The 14,271-nt window shown below is 37.0% G+C and overlaps 1 protein-coding gene across 1 annotated transcript; it reads right to left on the reverse strand.

The window, feature by feature from the left end:
- Positions 1–1,115: 1,115 nt before the first annotated feature.
- LOC110776392 (uncharacterized) lies at positions 1,116–3,580 on the reverse strand. The gene is made up of 3 exons (XM_021980949.2): positions 2,781–3,580; positions 2,328–2,666; positions 1,116–2,133 (listed from the first exon to the last, which is right to left on the reverse strand). Exons 1-3 carry the CDS (start codon positions 3,578–3,580, stop codon positions 1,116–1,118), a joined length of 2,157 nt encoding a protein of 718 aa, XP_021836641.2.
- Positions 3,581–14,271: the final 10,691 nt, after the last annotated feature.

Genomic DNA, 14,271 nt, shown 5'->3' on the forward strand with positions numbered 1-14,271 from the left:
CTTGGCATTTTGTGTTTGCTTGGAGTTTAAGACTCTATTTTTCGTCTAAAAACAAGCCTTTCTCGGGTTTTGAAATTCGTTTTTACCGGACGAGGCCCGGCTTGCTCGGTTTTGTTGGTCGGCGCCCGAATTTAACTTGCCTTATATGATTTTGAGTGGAAAAGGCTTAGATGAGATTGTACTTGGATTTTTAAATTTGTTTTTGAAAATTGTATTTTGTACCGAGTTCCGGGAGGGGACCGGCCTCGGGGATTGGGTTTTGGATCTTGTATTTTGGAGGTGTTCTTAGGAATTGGGATTTCCGCACGGAGTTCCTCCAACCGCCTAGTAAGGATAATGGTATCGTCATCATCCCAGAGGGGAGACACAAATTAGGTGTCTACAATAAGCAACTTCCTTCTTGAACTTCCCTTTACTGTGCCTCCTTAACCAGGTAAAAACCTGACTAATATTGTCCTTATTACAAGTCAAACCAAGCCAATCCAGGATGGCATCTTTGCATTTGTTCCCAAAGAAACATTTGAAGAACAGGTGATCAAGATTCTCAATTGAGTTTCCACATATTCCACACTCAGCATCACAAGTGACCTGCATCTTGTGTAAATTTTCACTGGTTTTGAGTCTATCTTGTATTGCCAACCAGAGAACAAATCTATGTTTGGGGACAGATAACCTACTCCAAACATGAGAGCACCACCTGGCCCTGGAGCTGGAAATAGACATTGACTCATAAAGCTTCTTAATGGAAAAACTTAAAGAGTGCATCCATTGAGAAGAATGAATGGAATCTGTGATGGTGTTTTTGACAGAGCACACATACTTAACCACCCAACTTGCTGCTGCAGGAGCAACAAATTCCTCCCATGTTTTGCCTTTAACATACACAGCATGCACCCATTTCACCCACAAGTTATCTTGCTTCTTGACAATTGCCCATGCTTGTTTACCAACTGCAGCTTGATTCCAGAGCATGATCGATATTCCTGAATCCAAGCCCACCATGACCCTTAGGTTGACATAAATTATCCCAATCTACTGATCCTGGTCTGTTGTCTTCAAAAGTGCCATACCACAGAAAAGTTATGTAGATAGAATTGATCCTCTTCAGAGCAGCTTTAGGAAAAAATAAACAATTGGGACCAGTACACATAAATTCTCATGAGGACAGAGTTAATCAGCTGAGCTCTTCCTGCAAAAGACAGGTTCCTAGAGCTCCAAACTTTAATTCTGTGAGTCATTTTGTCCACCAGACAATCACAGTCACCAGTTTTGAGCTTCCAGGGACTAACATGCACACCCAAGTATTTAAAAGGCAACTTGCCCACTTGAAATCCAGAGAGGTTCACAATTTCATTTATAGCATTATCATTCATTCCACAGCAGTAAAGAGAGGACTTTGCTGAATTAACTTGGAGTACAGTAGTGTCAGCAAACAGTTGGAAACCTTGTAGCATAACTTGGATCATTGACTTGTCCCCCTTGCAGAACATAAGGAGATCATCAGCAAAACATAGATGATTCAGTTTTAAGCTCCTGCATCTGGAATGGAAATGAAAGATGGGGTGATCCCCTACTGTAGCCATGGCTCTGGAAAAATATTCCATACACAGGGTAAAGAGAAGGGGAGAGAGGGGGTCTCCTTGCCTCAGACCTCTCTTTGGTTGAATGAGTGTAGTAGGAGCTCCATTAATTAGTATAGAATACTGAGTTGTAGTGAGGCAAGTCATGATGAGTTGAATGAAGTGATTAGGGAACCCCAGTTCTGTCATGATTTCACCAATGAAATCCCACTCTACAGTATCATAGGCATTTTTAAGATCCAGTTTCATAAAACAGTTGGCCCGTTTTTGCCATTTTCTGTACATTTTAATGATGTCCTGACACACCAGAACATTATGCAAGATTGATCTGCCAGCTACAAAGGCACCCTGGTTTGGGGATATGATGTCAGGCAGCACTGAGTTGAGCTTGGCACACAGGAGCTTTGAAATACATTTGTCAACTACAGAACAACAGGCAATTGGTCTAAAGTCACTCACTGAAGATGGAACACTCACTTTTGGAATCAGGGTGGTTGAAGTAACATTGATTTCTTTGTGGAGTTTTCCAGTTCTGAAAAAGTCTTGAATGACACTGCAAAGATCAGTTTTAATGATATCCCAGGAGGATTAGAAAAAGAAGCTATTGAAGCCATCAAGACCAAGGGCTTTATTGCTTGGAATAGAGTCAAGAACCCCTTTGATATCTTCCATAAAAAAGTTGCAGTCAAGCATATCAATGTGGGTGTTAGAGAGTCTAGCCCCTCTGTCAACAATAGTAGACTTCACATGAATACTGTGAGCCATGGATGACCTGAAAAGATTGCTGTAGAAGTCCAAAAAAGCCTTCTGAACCCCTTCACTGTGTTGATCCATTCTCCATCACCAGTTTGCAAGGAATAGATCTGATTCTGCTCTCTTCTTTGCTTGATGCTTTGGTGAAAAGCTTTGGAGTTTTCATCACCATGTTCTAGCCAGTGGAGTTTTGCTCTCTGATGCATAAAAGAGTCATAATTTTCTTTGGCAGCTCTGTATTGTTCAGCAGAGTCTCTTTCAGCAGTAGCCATCTCACAATTAGTAGGGTTGGAATGAAGCTGCTTCTGAGCAGGCAGGAACACATCCTTACATCTAACATATTCTGCTTCCACAGAATTGAAACCAGATTTATTTAATAATTTCAGGTCAGCTTTGATCCATTTGAGTTTCTAAAGCACCCTAAACATGGGGCACCCATAAACAAACTTGCACCAGTGTGTCTGAACAATCTCTAGGAATTTTGGAGAAGAGGTCCACATATTGTAGAACCTAAAAGGTCTCTTCACAGCATCAATTTTGTGAGTATTAAGAACCATGGGACAGTGGTCAAAATCTTCCTCAGGTAAGAAGCAAGCTTCTGCATTCTCAAAACAATCACCCCAGTTGGAGTTGGCTAACACCCTGTCAATCCTTGTGAACACCCTGTCAACCCCATCTTGCTTGTTATTCCAAGTGAACTTTCTCCCCACAGTTTTGATGGTAGTGAGTTGACAAAAAGCCATACATTGTATCATAGGTTGCACTTCACTCAATCTAACCCTGGACCCAATCCTGTCTTCCAACTCCATAATGGCATTGAAATCCCCTATAGTGATCCAAGAAGAGGTACTGCATACCCTAGCCAGTTCTGATAGAGTGTTCCATAAAGCTTCCCTTTCCCTAGTTGTATTCAATCTATAGAAAAAGGTGCAAAAGAAGGAATCCTGAGTGGAGGAGGGAGTAACAGAACAGTGAATGACCTGGCTAGTCATATGAATGATATCAATGGTAAAAGCAGATGCATCCCAAGCAATAACAATCCTCCCATTGTTGTGGCAACTACTGTTTGTAGAAAAACACCAAGTAGGGCAAAGGTTCAAATAGAGATCACCCATTTTTGAAGCCTTCGCCCTAGTTTGAAGGTAACTGAATAGTTTAGCTTTGTGAGAAGAGATCATCACTCTCACTTTTAGCTGTTTTTGCTTCCTGCTCAATCCCCTTACATTCCAGCATAAGATGTTATCCATTAGGCAAAGGGGCTATCACCCCCCTACCTAAAGGACCATCCTGAATCACTAACACCCCATTAGAGTGTTCCACCTGGATCTCCACGGAATCATTATCTCCTTCAACACTGAGCATCTGGAACTTGTTTGCAGTATTGACAGGCTTTAGTAGTTTGCCTCTATGTTTGCTGAACCTTGTGGCTTGAACAAAACCACTAGGAGTGATAGCTTGAATAACCTCATCTATCTCCTAAAGGAAATAATGCCCTTGGTCCTGGTATGCATTTAATGTTAAAGTCTAATAAATGCAGTTCAGTATTAATTAACAAGTTAATAATTCAGTGAGATCAAGTAAGCTGAATGCCTAGCTAGAGGCCGCTTCAGTTCAAGTGGAATTAATGATATTAATCCACAACTTACTCTTGACTGAACCCGTAGGGTCACACAAATAGTACGTAAACGGATCAAGTATTTAATGGCATTAAATACACCATCTATGGATATTCGGAATCGACGGATCTTGGTTTCAGTGGGAGCTGAGATCGTCAAAGGCAAACAATGAATACTCCGGAAACGATGATATTGCCGGAAACAGAAATATGGATCGTATCGGAAATATAAATATTATCCAAGTCGTAGATGTTTGCCGGAAACGGAAACATGGTACGTATCGGAATATATTATCGGAAATGGAAATATTGCCGGAATCAGAAATATTGCCGGAAACGGAAATATTGTCGGAATCGGAAATATTATTGGAATCGGAAAATAATTCCGGAAACAGAAATATTAAATATTTTTTCGAAACGGAAATTAATTCCGGAATCGGAAATGTTAAATATTGTTCGTATCGGAAATGAATTTCGGAATCGGGAAATTAATCGGAAGCGCATCATACGAATTAGCATCGGACGAGACTTGCTAGACGAAGGCCTAGCACGAAGCCAGGCCCGCGTCCAGCAAGCCAAGCGCGCCAACAAAATGCAGCCAAGGCCACGCCAGGCCCAGCGCAAGGCCAGGTCAAGCAAAGCCAAGGCGCGCGCGCACGAATGGGCTGCGAGCTGCGCCTGCTCGCGTGGGCCGCAAGGCTTGTGTGGGCAGTGCGGCATGCTCGTGCTCGTGTGCGTTTGTGTTCGTTGCAAATCCTAAATCTAATAGGATTCACTCAATGATTAATTCCTAATCCTAATAGATAGAATTAGTTTAAAAGAGTTTTAATAAAACTCTAATTAGGCTAATTAGTATCCTAATAGGATACCAATTCCCTTTCCATACCTCTAAATATGTGCCTAGGATCACAATTTATGGACGGGTTTTTCGAGTATTTCAAAGGTAAGATTTTCAAGCAAAAATCAGCCAAACACTTGCCCCATATTAGCCGAAAATCAGTAGTACCTTAAGGGCGATTCTAGTTGGTCAATCTTAAGGCGGATCCGGACGTGCTGTGCACTTTCTACGGAGGGACGACACTTGGAGTCCTAAAGACTCGTTCTTGTTCGGTTCGGGCGCAGCTAGGGAGGGCACGCTACAAAGTGTATGCATCCTAGAATAATTATATGATTATGTGCAATTAATATGTTTCCTGGCATATAGGTTTTTCCGCATGATTTATGTTGTTCATATGTATCATAACCTAACAGTGGTATCACGAGCTTCTTATTAATTGCATGATCTAAAATTGCTTAAACATGGTTAAATTTTACAATTTTGCAAAGAATTAAAAAGGGGAGATTAATTTTCGTAATTTTTAATTAATTGCAAATTGCATTTATTTAATTATATGTACGCAGTTTTTCGGCAGTTTCTTCGTTACTCAACCAAATCGAGTGATTTTTATGTCAATTCCGCATGTAAAAGGCTTTCTAAAAATTTGACAACGTCACTATTTTTCGGCCGAACCCAGAATTCCCAAATTCGAAGCCTAACTATGACTTTTCGGAGGTTTTAGTTTTTCGAACGCAAAAGTTTGTAATTTTAAGATGTTAAATTAAATATTTGCCATTCTTGTTGATAAATCTTGAATTTCTGATTGACCTACTGTATATGTTTAAAAAATTTGAATGCCTAAGCTTGTTAATTATACAACCTAATTTGTAATTGTGATTAATTTGTTGAAATTCGAATAATTTAGAATTGATTTGATTTTCATAATTAATTAACGATTTAATTAGGTATCCATGATTAAAAACCACCATAAAAATTGTTAATTTATGATAAATTTTAAATTTTTATGACCTAGATTTGAATCCATGTTAATCGGAAATTAATTGATTAATAAATTTTCAATTTTTCGCCCTTAAATTATGAAATTAATATGATTTATTAATTTGTCGTTAATTTTGAATTCAAAATTTTATATTTTTTATGAAACGCTCATAAACGTTGCACGCACAAAGCAATGTACACTACGTGTTACCCTTAAGGGGTGTTGTATAGTGCGGACACGCGACGACGAGCAACGGAGCTCGTCGCACGCGCGAGGCATTGGAGCTGGCCGTGTGTGTTGTGCGATGGGCTATGGGCAATATGCAAGGCATGGGCGAGCAGTCGCGTGTGGGCAGCTAGTGTGTTGCGCCACAGCACGCGCTGCCTCGCGCCAGCGAGCGCTGGCTCGCGCAGCGAGCGATGGCTGCGCGCAAGCGTGGCTTGGCTTGTTGCGTTTGCACGTGGCTACTGCTACTCGTGCATGCCGAGCGGTCAGTCGAGGGGCGGTGCAGCCTCGTACACTCGATGGGGCTTGGGCACAAGCCCAAGTGCCTCATCTTGTTACAATTGACGCGTTTTAATTTGCATTTTGAATTTTCAGTTTGGAAATAATTTAATTAACTTTAAAATTAATAATTTAAATTATTTTCTCGGAATTTAATTTTGATTATTATAATTATTATAAATCTTAATTTATACTAATTATTTTACTAAAATTAAAACCTTGAATTAATTTAAATTCATTTAATTCAACTGAAAATAGATTAAATGGATTCGATTATAATTTTATATGAGCTTTAAATTTTAATTAAACTTGTATGTTTCCGGTTAGACTAGAAATACATTTTAATGTTTAAAATTAGTAAAGCATATAAAGTTATTGGCTTAAGTGGGAGCCTTTAGTCATAAACTCTTGATTAGGTCTACAATCCTTTAAGGTTAAAACAACTTGATTATAATTAATAAGGACTGAATAATTGGTAGATTATTGGTGCCCTTGATTAATTGCTGCAAATATTTATGTGATGCATAACGTGTGTTTTACTAACCAGCTATGTGAGCCATTCATGATAATGAATGGGTGAATGGTATATATTGTATATGTACTGTTTTGCAGGTTATTGAAAGTGACTAGTATGGCCCAAATAGAATAGAAAATATGGTCTGCGTACCATTAATTTGAATGTAATATTGGTCTAAAGTACCAAATTTTATTGCTTTTAAATATGGTCTACGCACCATCAAATAGTTGTAATTAGTTTAATTACAGCTTATCCTTTTTGAAGAAAATGGCGCCTCCCATGGTGAAATTCAAGACGGAGTTTCCAATCCATTTTCAAGACGGACTTTGAAGTTGAAGCTTCAAGATGAAGTCGGGCCATACTAGATCACATTTATATCTTTTCATGTTTTAAGTTATTTATTGCTTTAAATATGTCTTAATTATGCATGAGATTATGGCTTGATTATGTTGCATGATTAAGGATTTTAGTTCACTTAAAATCTAACCAACATAGTAAGAGCCTTAAGTTCCAAACTTAAAAATTGAGTTAAAAGGTGCCATGCCAAAGTAACACTTACATGGATAACCTTTACATCAATCTTAATAATAGTTTTCCGCCATAGCGAGGTGTTACTTATTGATTCTAAAGGGGTAAGGTACACAAATAATTGTGAGTACATGTTAGTTTTGGTGAAACTCGACGATATAAGTAAGGAGTCCTTTTATGTCGTGGCAAATGCGATAGGTTTATCAAATAAGTTCTTAGACGTACGTATCAACCAAGAGTAGTTTCTAGACTATTAGCAAAGGCTTTGCTTACCTAAAATATTTTAGAATTAAGTCTAAATACATAATGTGCTTAATTCTTTAATGGTTTTAGGGTCTTGGAATCATTTTATTCACACCTGCCGGAACAATAAAATCGAATAAAATGCTAATTACTTATTTGAATTGCATGATTGCTTTAATTTTCAAGTTATTATTCATGATAAATGTTTAGACTTTGCATGCTTCAATGTATGTTTTAATTATTGTTTATAATTAAATATCTTGCACTGCAGTAAATCCTTTTAGAAAGGTAACAGTAAATTTCCTCGATTGGTAGTGAATCCAAGAACGATTCACGAAAATGAGAGAAAATGAGCAATTTAAATATACGTTTCTTTTAGCGACTTTTATGGTTGTTTTCGAGTATCAAAGTCGAATGGCAAACCCATTGGTGCTTAAGAACTCAAATTACAATGTAGTTTTGAGATCATAAAGCATTGAGTTTAAACGCTCAGCTTTACCAATGGTTAACAACCTGACATCTTTATTTAATTCTCGAATGAGTCTACCCCCTAGACATTCGAATAGATCGATGCTTAGAGAACTTTAGAAGCTTCTGGTAAGATCATCTAGTTGAAACAAAATATTCAACATAAATTAAAATGGTAAGAACTTTGTTGTAGTAACATTGGACATGTCTAAACGAAGTATAAAAGTCAACACTAGAGAATTCAATTCTTAAGGCTATAAGAAAGGGTACAATAAATAGGAAAACAAGGAAAAAGTGAAAGGAACTTCGAATCCGTTTCTACCTATAAGTTTATATTTAAAGAGAAGTGACCTAGCAATCAAACTTCCTTGGTATCATATAGCGCTTTAGGTTCTTACTTCGGTAATAACTCAAACAATGGAAGTTAGGATACACTAATGACCTACAAGTGGGAAATGAAGTATGGCAATGCTACATTATTGTAGGGTCATCTAGTTTGTTTTAAGTCCTTTCAAGGCTGGAACTTAATGGCTATTTTGTTCCATAATCAGCATACCTTAATTTCTGTTTTCAAACACAGAAAGTCTCACATTCAAGAAAAACAAAAACAATGTTTGTTTGTTTATTTGAATGAAATGGTCAATTACGGGTTGAGTCAATATGCTTGATTAAAACAAACAACTCTTTAACAATAAGAACTTTACTAGGTTCAAATCAATCGCTTGGTTTGAGTTCCACTAATCTTTGGCATTGTTGCTTAGACCATATCAACCAGTTAACATTCAAAATCTCTATTTTGATGGACTTTTGAAAGTTGATTGATTTCTAGATCAATTTAAGACATGCTAGTCTTACTTGTTGAAAGTAACAAAAGATATGAACTATTGTTAGAACGCCTAGACAATAGAGTTCAAAGCTAAAGAAATATTTATGACTTTATTATATCACCTGGATCAGAGTGAATATTGATTTATTTACTCAATTTGATATAAGTTTGAATCTGTTTGGCTAGTTCAAAGATTCAGAGGTATAAAATACACTTGGAAAGAAATCATAAAGATTAAGGTTAGATCATGTTGATGATTACTTAAGTCAAGAATGATCATCAATGATTGTGTGTTGTAATTTCACGATCTAGCTCCATAAGATATGGCATATCTACGTTGGAATGATCGAAGTCAACTAGTAATTGATTCGATCAATGATAAATCATAAAGACTTTTCCTATAATTTCTAAACAAAATTCTCAACTACCACTAAACTAAACCAAATTCGTCAAAGCTATTGTAAAGTAATTTCAGGATATCTTTTCAAGTATATATATCTAAAGAGTTACTAAACTCAGTGGGAGCTTAGTGTTTGTTATTCAACAAACTAAGGCCCAAGAATAGATATATGTTTCATTGTGATTTATTCAAATGAGACACAAGGGTATTGTTTCTACCACGAATTTTTGAGAACATAATGTTTGTTTGCTCGAAATAATGTCCTTTTGGAGATTCATTTCCAAAATGACAAGTGGGAGAAAATAGACCTCGAAAGTTTTCGAGGCGAACAACAAACATAAACGGACATTCCGGAGGCTTTTCGAAGTGCTTTAGAAAATCCGAACTTATTCTTTAAGGACTTTAGAAGTGGCTTTAAAGAATAGACATCTCTTAGAAGAATTTACAAGTGCTTCAAGGAGAAAAGAATATTCAAAGGACTTTCAATGTGTCTGTTGATATTCTATTGTTTGATGTTCTATACCCAAGTAGACATAGAGTTCAAGTCACTGAAACTATGAGATTCTTCTATTAGATAGTTAAGAAACCTACAACTTACAGTCAAACTATTATCATGTAGATTAATGAGTTTGTGACTTATAAGGAAGCTATGACGAAACCTAGATTCCCTAAAATAGTTAGAGGCCATATATAGACTCAAATGTTTTAGATGGTTAAAGGCCATAGAACATAATCAATGTTTTGATGACAAAATTGACATTTTGTTGATTTACAAGAATAGTTTCACACCTATTAGTTTCAAGTTTGTTTTAAGGATAAAAACCATCAAACATAAAATTTTGTTCACACACAAAGCTAGATTAGTTGCTAAAGGTTATAAGCAAATTCACGGCGTGGATTGTGTTGAAACCTCTTGCATAATCGTAATGCTCAAATCTATAATTCAAGCAATGATTGCATATTGGTACATATGGCAATTGGATGACAAAACATCTTCCTCAGTCAAATGTTGGAAGAAACTATGTACATGGCATGTCATAGGATTTGTGGATCCAAATAAATACTTGAAAACAAAAGCTAGCTTATGAAATCTAAGTACAGGTTTAAGCAAGCAATTGGGAATTAGAAATCTATTTTAGTGAAGCTAATAAGTATTTTAGTTTCATAAAATGTACATGATTGTTATAGATATATATAAGAAGTTTAGTGGGAGCACGTAAAACTTAATTGGTCCTATGTGTATCACACACATATCTCTCTATTGTGAAATAAAATTCAAATGCTAATCACTTAGGTTTGAAATTATTCATCAATGATGGACCATGGCGAAACTTAGTACATACTGGGTATTAAGATCTAGTTAAAAAGATCTTATAATATTGTTTTAAGATTAAGTAATGACATTTACTAAATCAAACACGAAAGACTCCATCGAAAAAATTCGACCCATATGAATAAATCTAAGTGAAGGAATGTTTGAACTATGTATAAGCATTTACTATGTTAAACATCAAAGGATCTGAATAGATTCTTAACCTATATTATATGTCAAAGAATTTAGCTGGATTCAGTATCTACTGAAATTGAATGAGCTAAAGTTAAATGAATAGAATTCAATTGGGAATTATTCTGCAAAAGAATTTATCATGTATGATATAATATGAGGTTCGCCAAAAGAATTCAGGCATGATGAACATATACCAATCTCTATTTATCTAAGTGAAGATCAACTAGATTGAGATCAAGAAAAACTTATGGTACTTGAAAAGGTACATAGGAATAGTTCTTGATTCAAGGAAATAAAGATATGCTAAATATTGATGCTACGCGCATAAACACTGGCAAAGGATCAAGAAAGATCCCTTTGGAGTTAACCATTGGCAAGAACGAGCTATAGAGCATCGTGTTTTGAAATGACAACATGGATTGGAGACCATGAGTTGTTGCGTGGGAAATTTAATATTAATTTCTATGTTCTAAGATACAGTTGGAAAGTCTTCCACATATCTGTGAACTTCTTGGATAAGTAAAATCCAAACAAAGCATCACTAGCAACCTAAACAGTTGAAGTAAAAGTACTTATTGCCTAAGAAGCAATAAACCAGGGTTGTTTACGTGAAAGAGTTCTTCTCTGAACTTGGGTGGATCACATGTCTGCTGACTTAATGGTTCTTCATTGCAAAATGCGTAGAATCACTAATGTAGTAAGAAAGACTAGATCACATAATAAAAAAACTCAAAATATCTTATCATCCTATCTCGAAAGACATTCGATGAAAAGGATATTAAGATTGGCAAAGCATGATAACTAAACCAATGCAACAAGTGAAATACAACACTCACATTGTGGTACTGGAAGTCAAACATAGTTTTGAATTCCATTAGTTGTTTTAAAGATGGGTTAAAGACCTATGGTTGAAAAACATTGGGGTTGAACATTTATCATATATGAAATGAATTTTCATATTCCATTTAATCTTGGTTTAGTATTAAATGATGAGTCCTTTCAATTTGACGATATATTCAAGATAGACTGTCAGGACTAGTCCTGTGAAGAAGAAATGTCTATCAACTGAACTTGAATGTCAAAAGTTGAAAATGGTCCCTGGTCGGAGTTTTCTATAAAGATGGACGCATAGAAAACGTTAGACGACTAGAATGCAAGATGACTAGTAGTTCTGTTTCTTGAACTATGTGGACATGGCAATGTCGCAATCATATGCATAGATACTTACTTTGGGAAGACTAGTATCGGACAGACCTATGAAACTTTACTGTAAGAGATGAAAATCTGTCATAAGTAAATTTCATTAAAATTATTAGACACTAATTCCTCAATACCTGAGTGATTTGAGATTACTTGTTTGAGAACTGCTTAATTTGACGTTGTCAACCGTCGCACCGTAAAAGGAGGATATAAAGGCAACGCTCAGGTAATCACCTATCAAACGAAGTCTAATCTCAAGATCGCAATATTGGGATTGTCCTCCCATAAATCCGGATGAGATGCTGAAAAGTTGTACAAGGCCACTCGGAGAGCTAGAAACTGTAAAATGCATGGCCATGCTCAGATGAATCATAGGCTGTGATTATCTGTTTATTTGATCAGTTGAACTCTGACACCGAGAAACACCTCTGGACATAATAAGGAGGACAACTCTTACCTTATGTTCAAGAGCAAACATCGAGTGACAAAGGAATTAGGAAATGCACACTTATCCCTAAGGACAAGTGGGAGACTGAAGGAAATAATGCCCTTGGTCCAAGTATGCATTTAATGTTAAAGTCTAATAAATGCGGTTCAGTATTACTTAACAAGTTAATAATTCAGTGAGATCAAGTGAGCTGAATGCCTAGCTAAAGGCCACTTCAGTTCAAGTAGAATTAATGATATTAATCCACAACTTACTCTTGACTGAACCCGTAGGGTCACACAAATAGTACGTAAACGGATCAAGTATTTAATGGCATTAAATACTCCATCTATGGATATTCGGGATCGACGGATCTTGGTTTCACTGGGAGCTGAGATCGTCAAAGGCAAACAATGAATACTCCGGAAACGATGATATTTCCTGAAACGGAAATATGGATCATATCGGAAATATAAATATTACCCAAATCGTAGAAGTTTCCAGAAACGGAAATGTGGTACGTATCGGAATATATTATCGGAAATGGAAATATTGCCGGAATTTGAAATATTGCCGGAACAGGAAATATTGTCGGAATCGGAAATATTTTTGGAATCGGAAAATAATTCCGGAAACGGAAATATTAAATATTTGTTCGAAACGGAAATTAATTCCGAAATCGGAAATGTTAAATATTGTTCGTATCAGAAATGAATTCCGGAATCGGGAAATTAATCGGAAGCGCGTCGTACGAATTAGCATCGGACGAGACTTGCTAAACGAAGGCCCAGCACGAAGCCAGGCCCGCGTCCAGCAAGCCAAGTGCGCCAACACAACGCAGCCAAGGCCACGCCAGGCCCAACGCAAGGCCAGGCCCAGGAAGGCCAAGGCGCGCGCGCATGAATAGGCTGCGAGCTGCGCCTGCTCGCGTGGACCGCAAGGCTTGCGTGGGCTGTGCGGCATGCTCGTGCTCGTGTGCGTTTATGTTCGTTGCAAATCCTAAATCTAATAGGATTCACTCAATGATTAATTCCTAATCCTAATAGATAGAATTAGTTTAAAAGAGTTTTAATAAAACTCTAATTAGGCTAATTAGTATCCTAATAGGATTCCAATTCCCTTTCCATACCTCTATAAATATGTGCCTAGGATCAACATTTATGGACGGGTTTTTCGAGTATTTCAAAGGTAATATTTTCAAGCAAAAATCATCCAAACACTTGCCCCATATTAGCCGAAAATCAGTAGTACCTTAAGGGCGATTCTAGTTGGTCAATCTTAAGGCGGATCCGGGCGTGCTGTGGAATTTCTACGGAGGAACGACACTTGGAGTCCTAAAGACTCGTTCTTGTTTGGTTCGGGCGCAGCTAGGGAGGACACTCTACAAAGTGTATGCATCCTAGACTAATTATATGATTATGTGCAATTAATATGTTTCCTGGCATATAGGTTTTTCCGCATGATTTATGTTGTTCATATGTATCATAACCTAACATCTCCTCCCTTATGGTTGATGCTTGTGAGACATCTTTTGGTCTCAAGACTTTCCTGGTGACTCTTGTAGTTTCTTTATGCAGGTGTTATTACTGTGCCCCAAACCTTTGCATAAAGTGCAAGACAGTGGTAGCCACTCATAATTGACTTTCTGTTCAATCCTATCACCATTTTCATTCAGGAATTGTATCACATTAGGGAATTTTTTGTCAATGTCTACCTCAATGAGAACTTTGGCAAACATTAGTTTATCTCTATTCAGAGTAGCCTGGTCCACTTTGATCATGGTACCAATCTGACTTATAATCTTAGCAAGACTTTTGTCCCCCCAATATTTCACTTCCAATCGAGGCAATTGGATCCATATTGGCAATTTCTTAATGGGTTCCTTG

The sequence above is a fragment of the Spinacia oleracea genome, chromosome 1 (assembly GCF_020520425.1).
Source record: "Spinacia oleracea cultivar Varoflay chromosome 1, BTI_SOV_V1, whole genome shotgun sequence".
Lineage (NCBI taxonomy): Eukaryota > Viridiplantae > Streptophyta > Magnoliopsida > Caryophyllales > Amaranthaceae > Spinacia > Spinacia oleracea.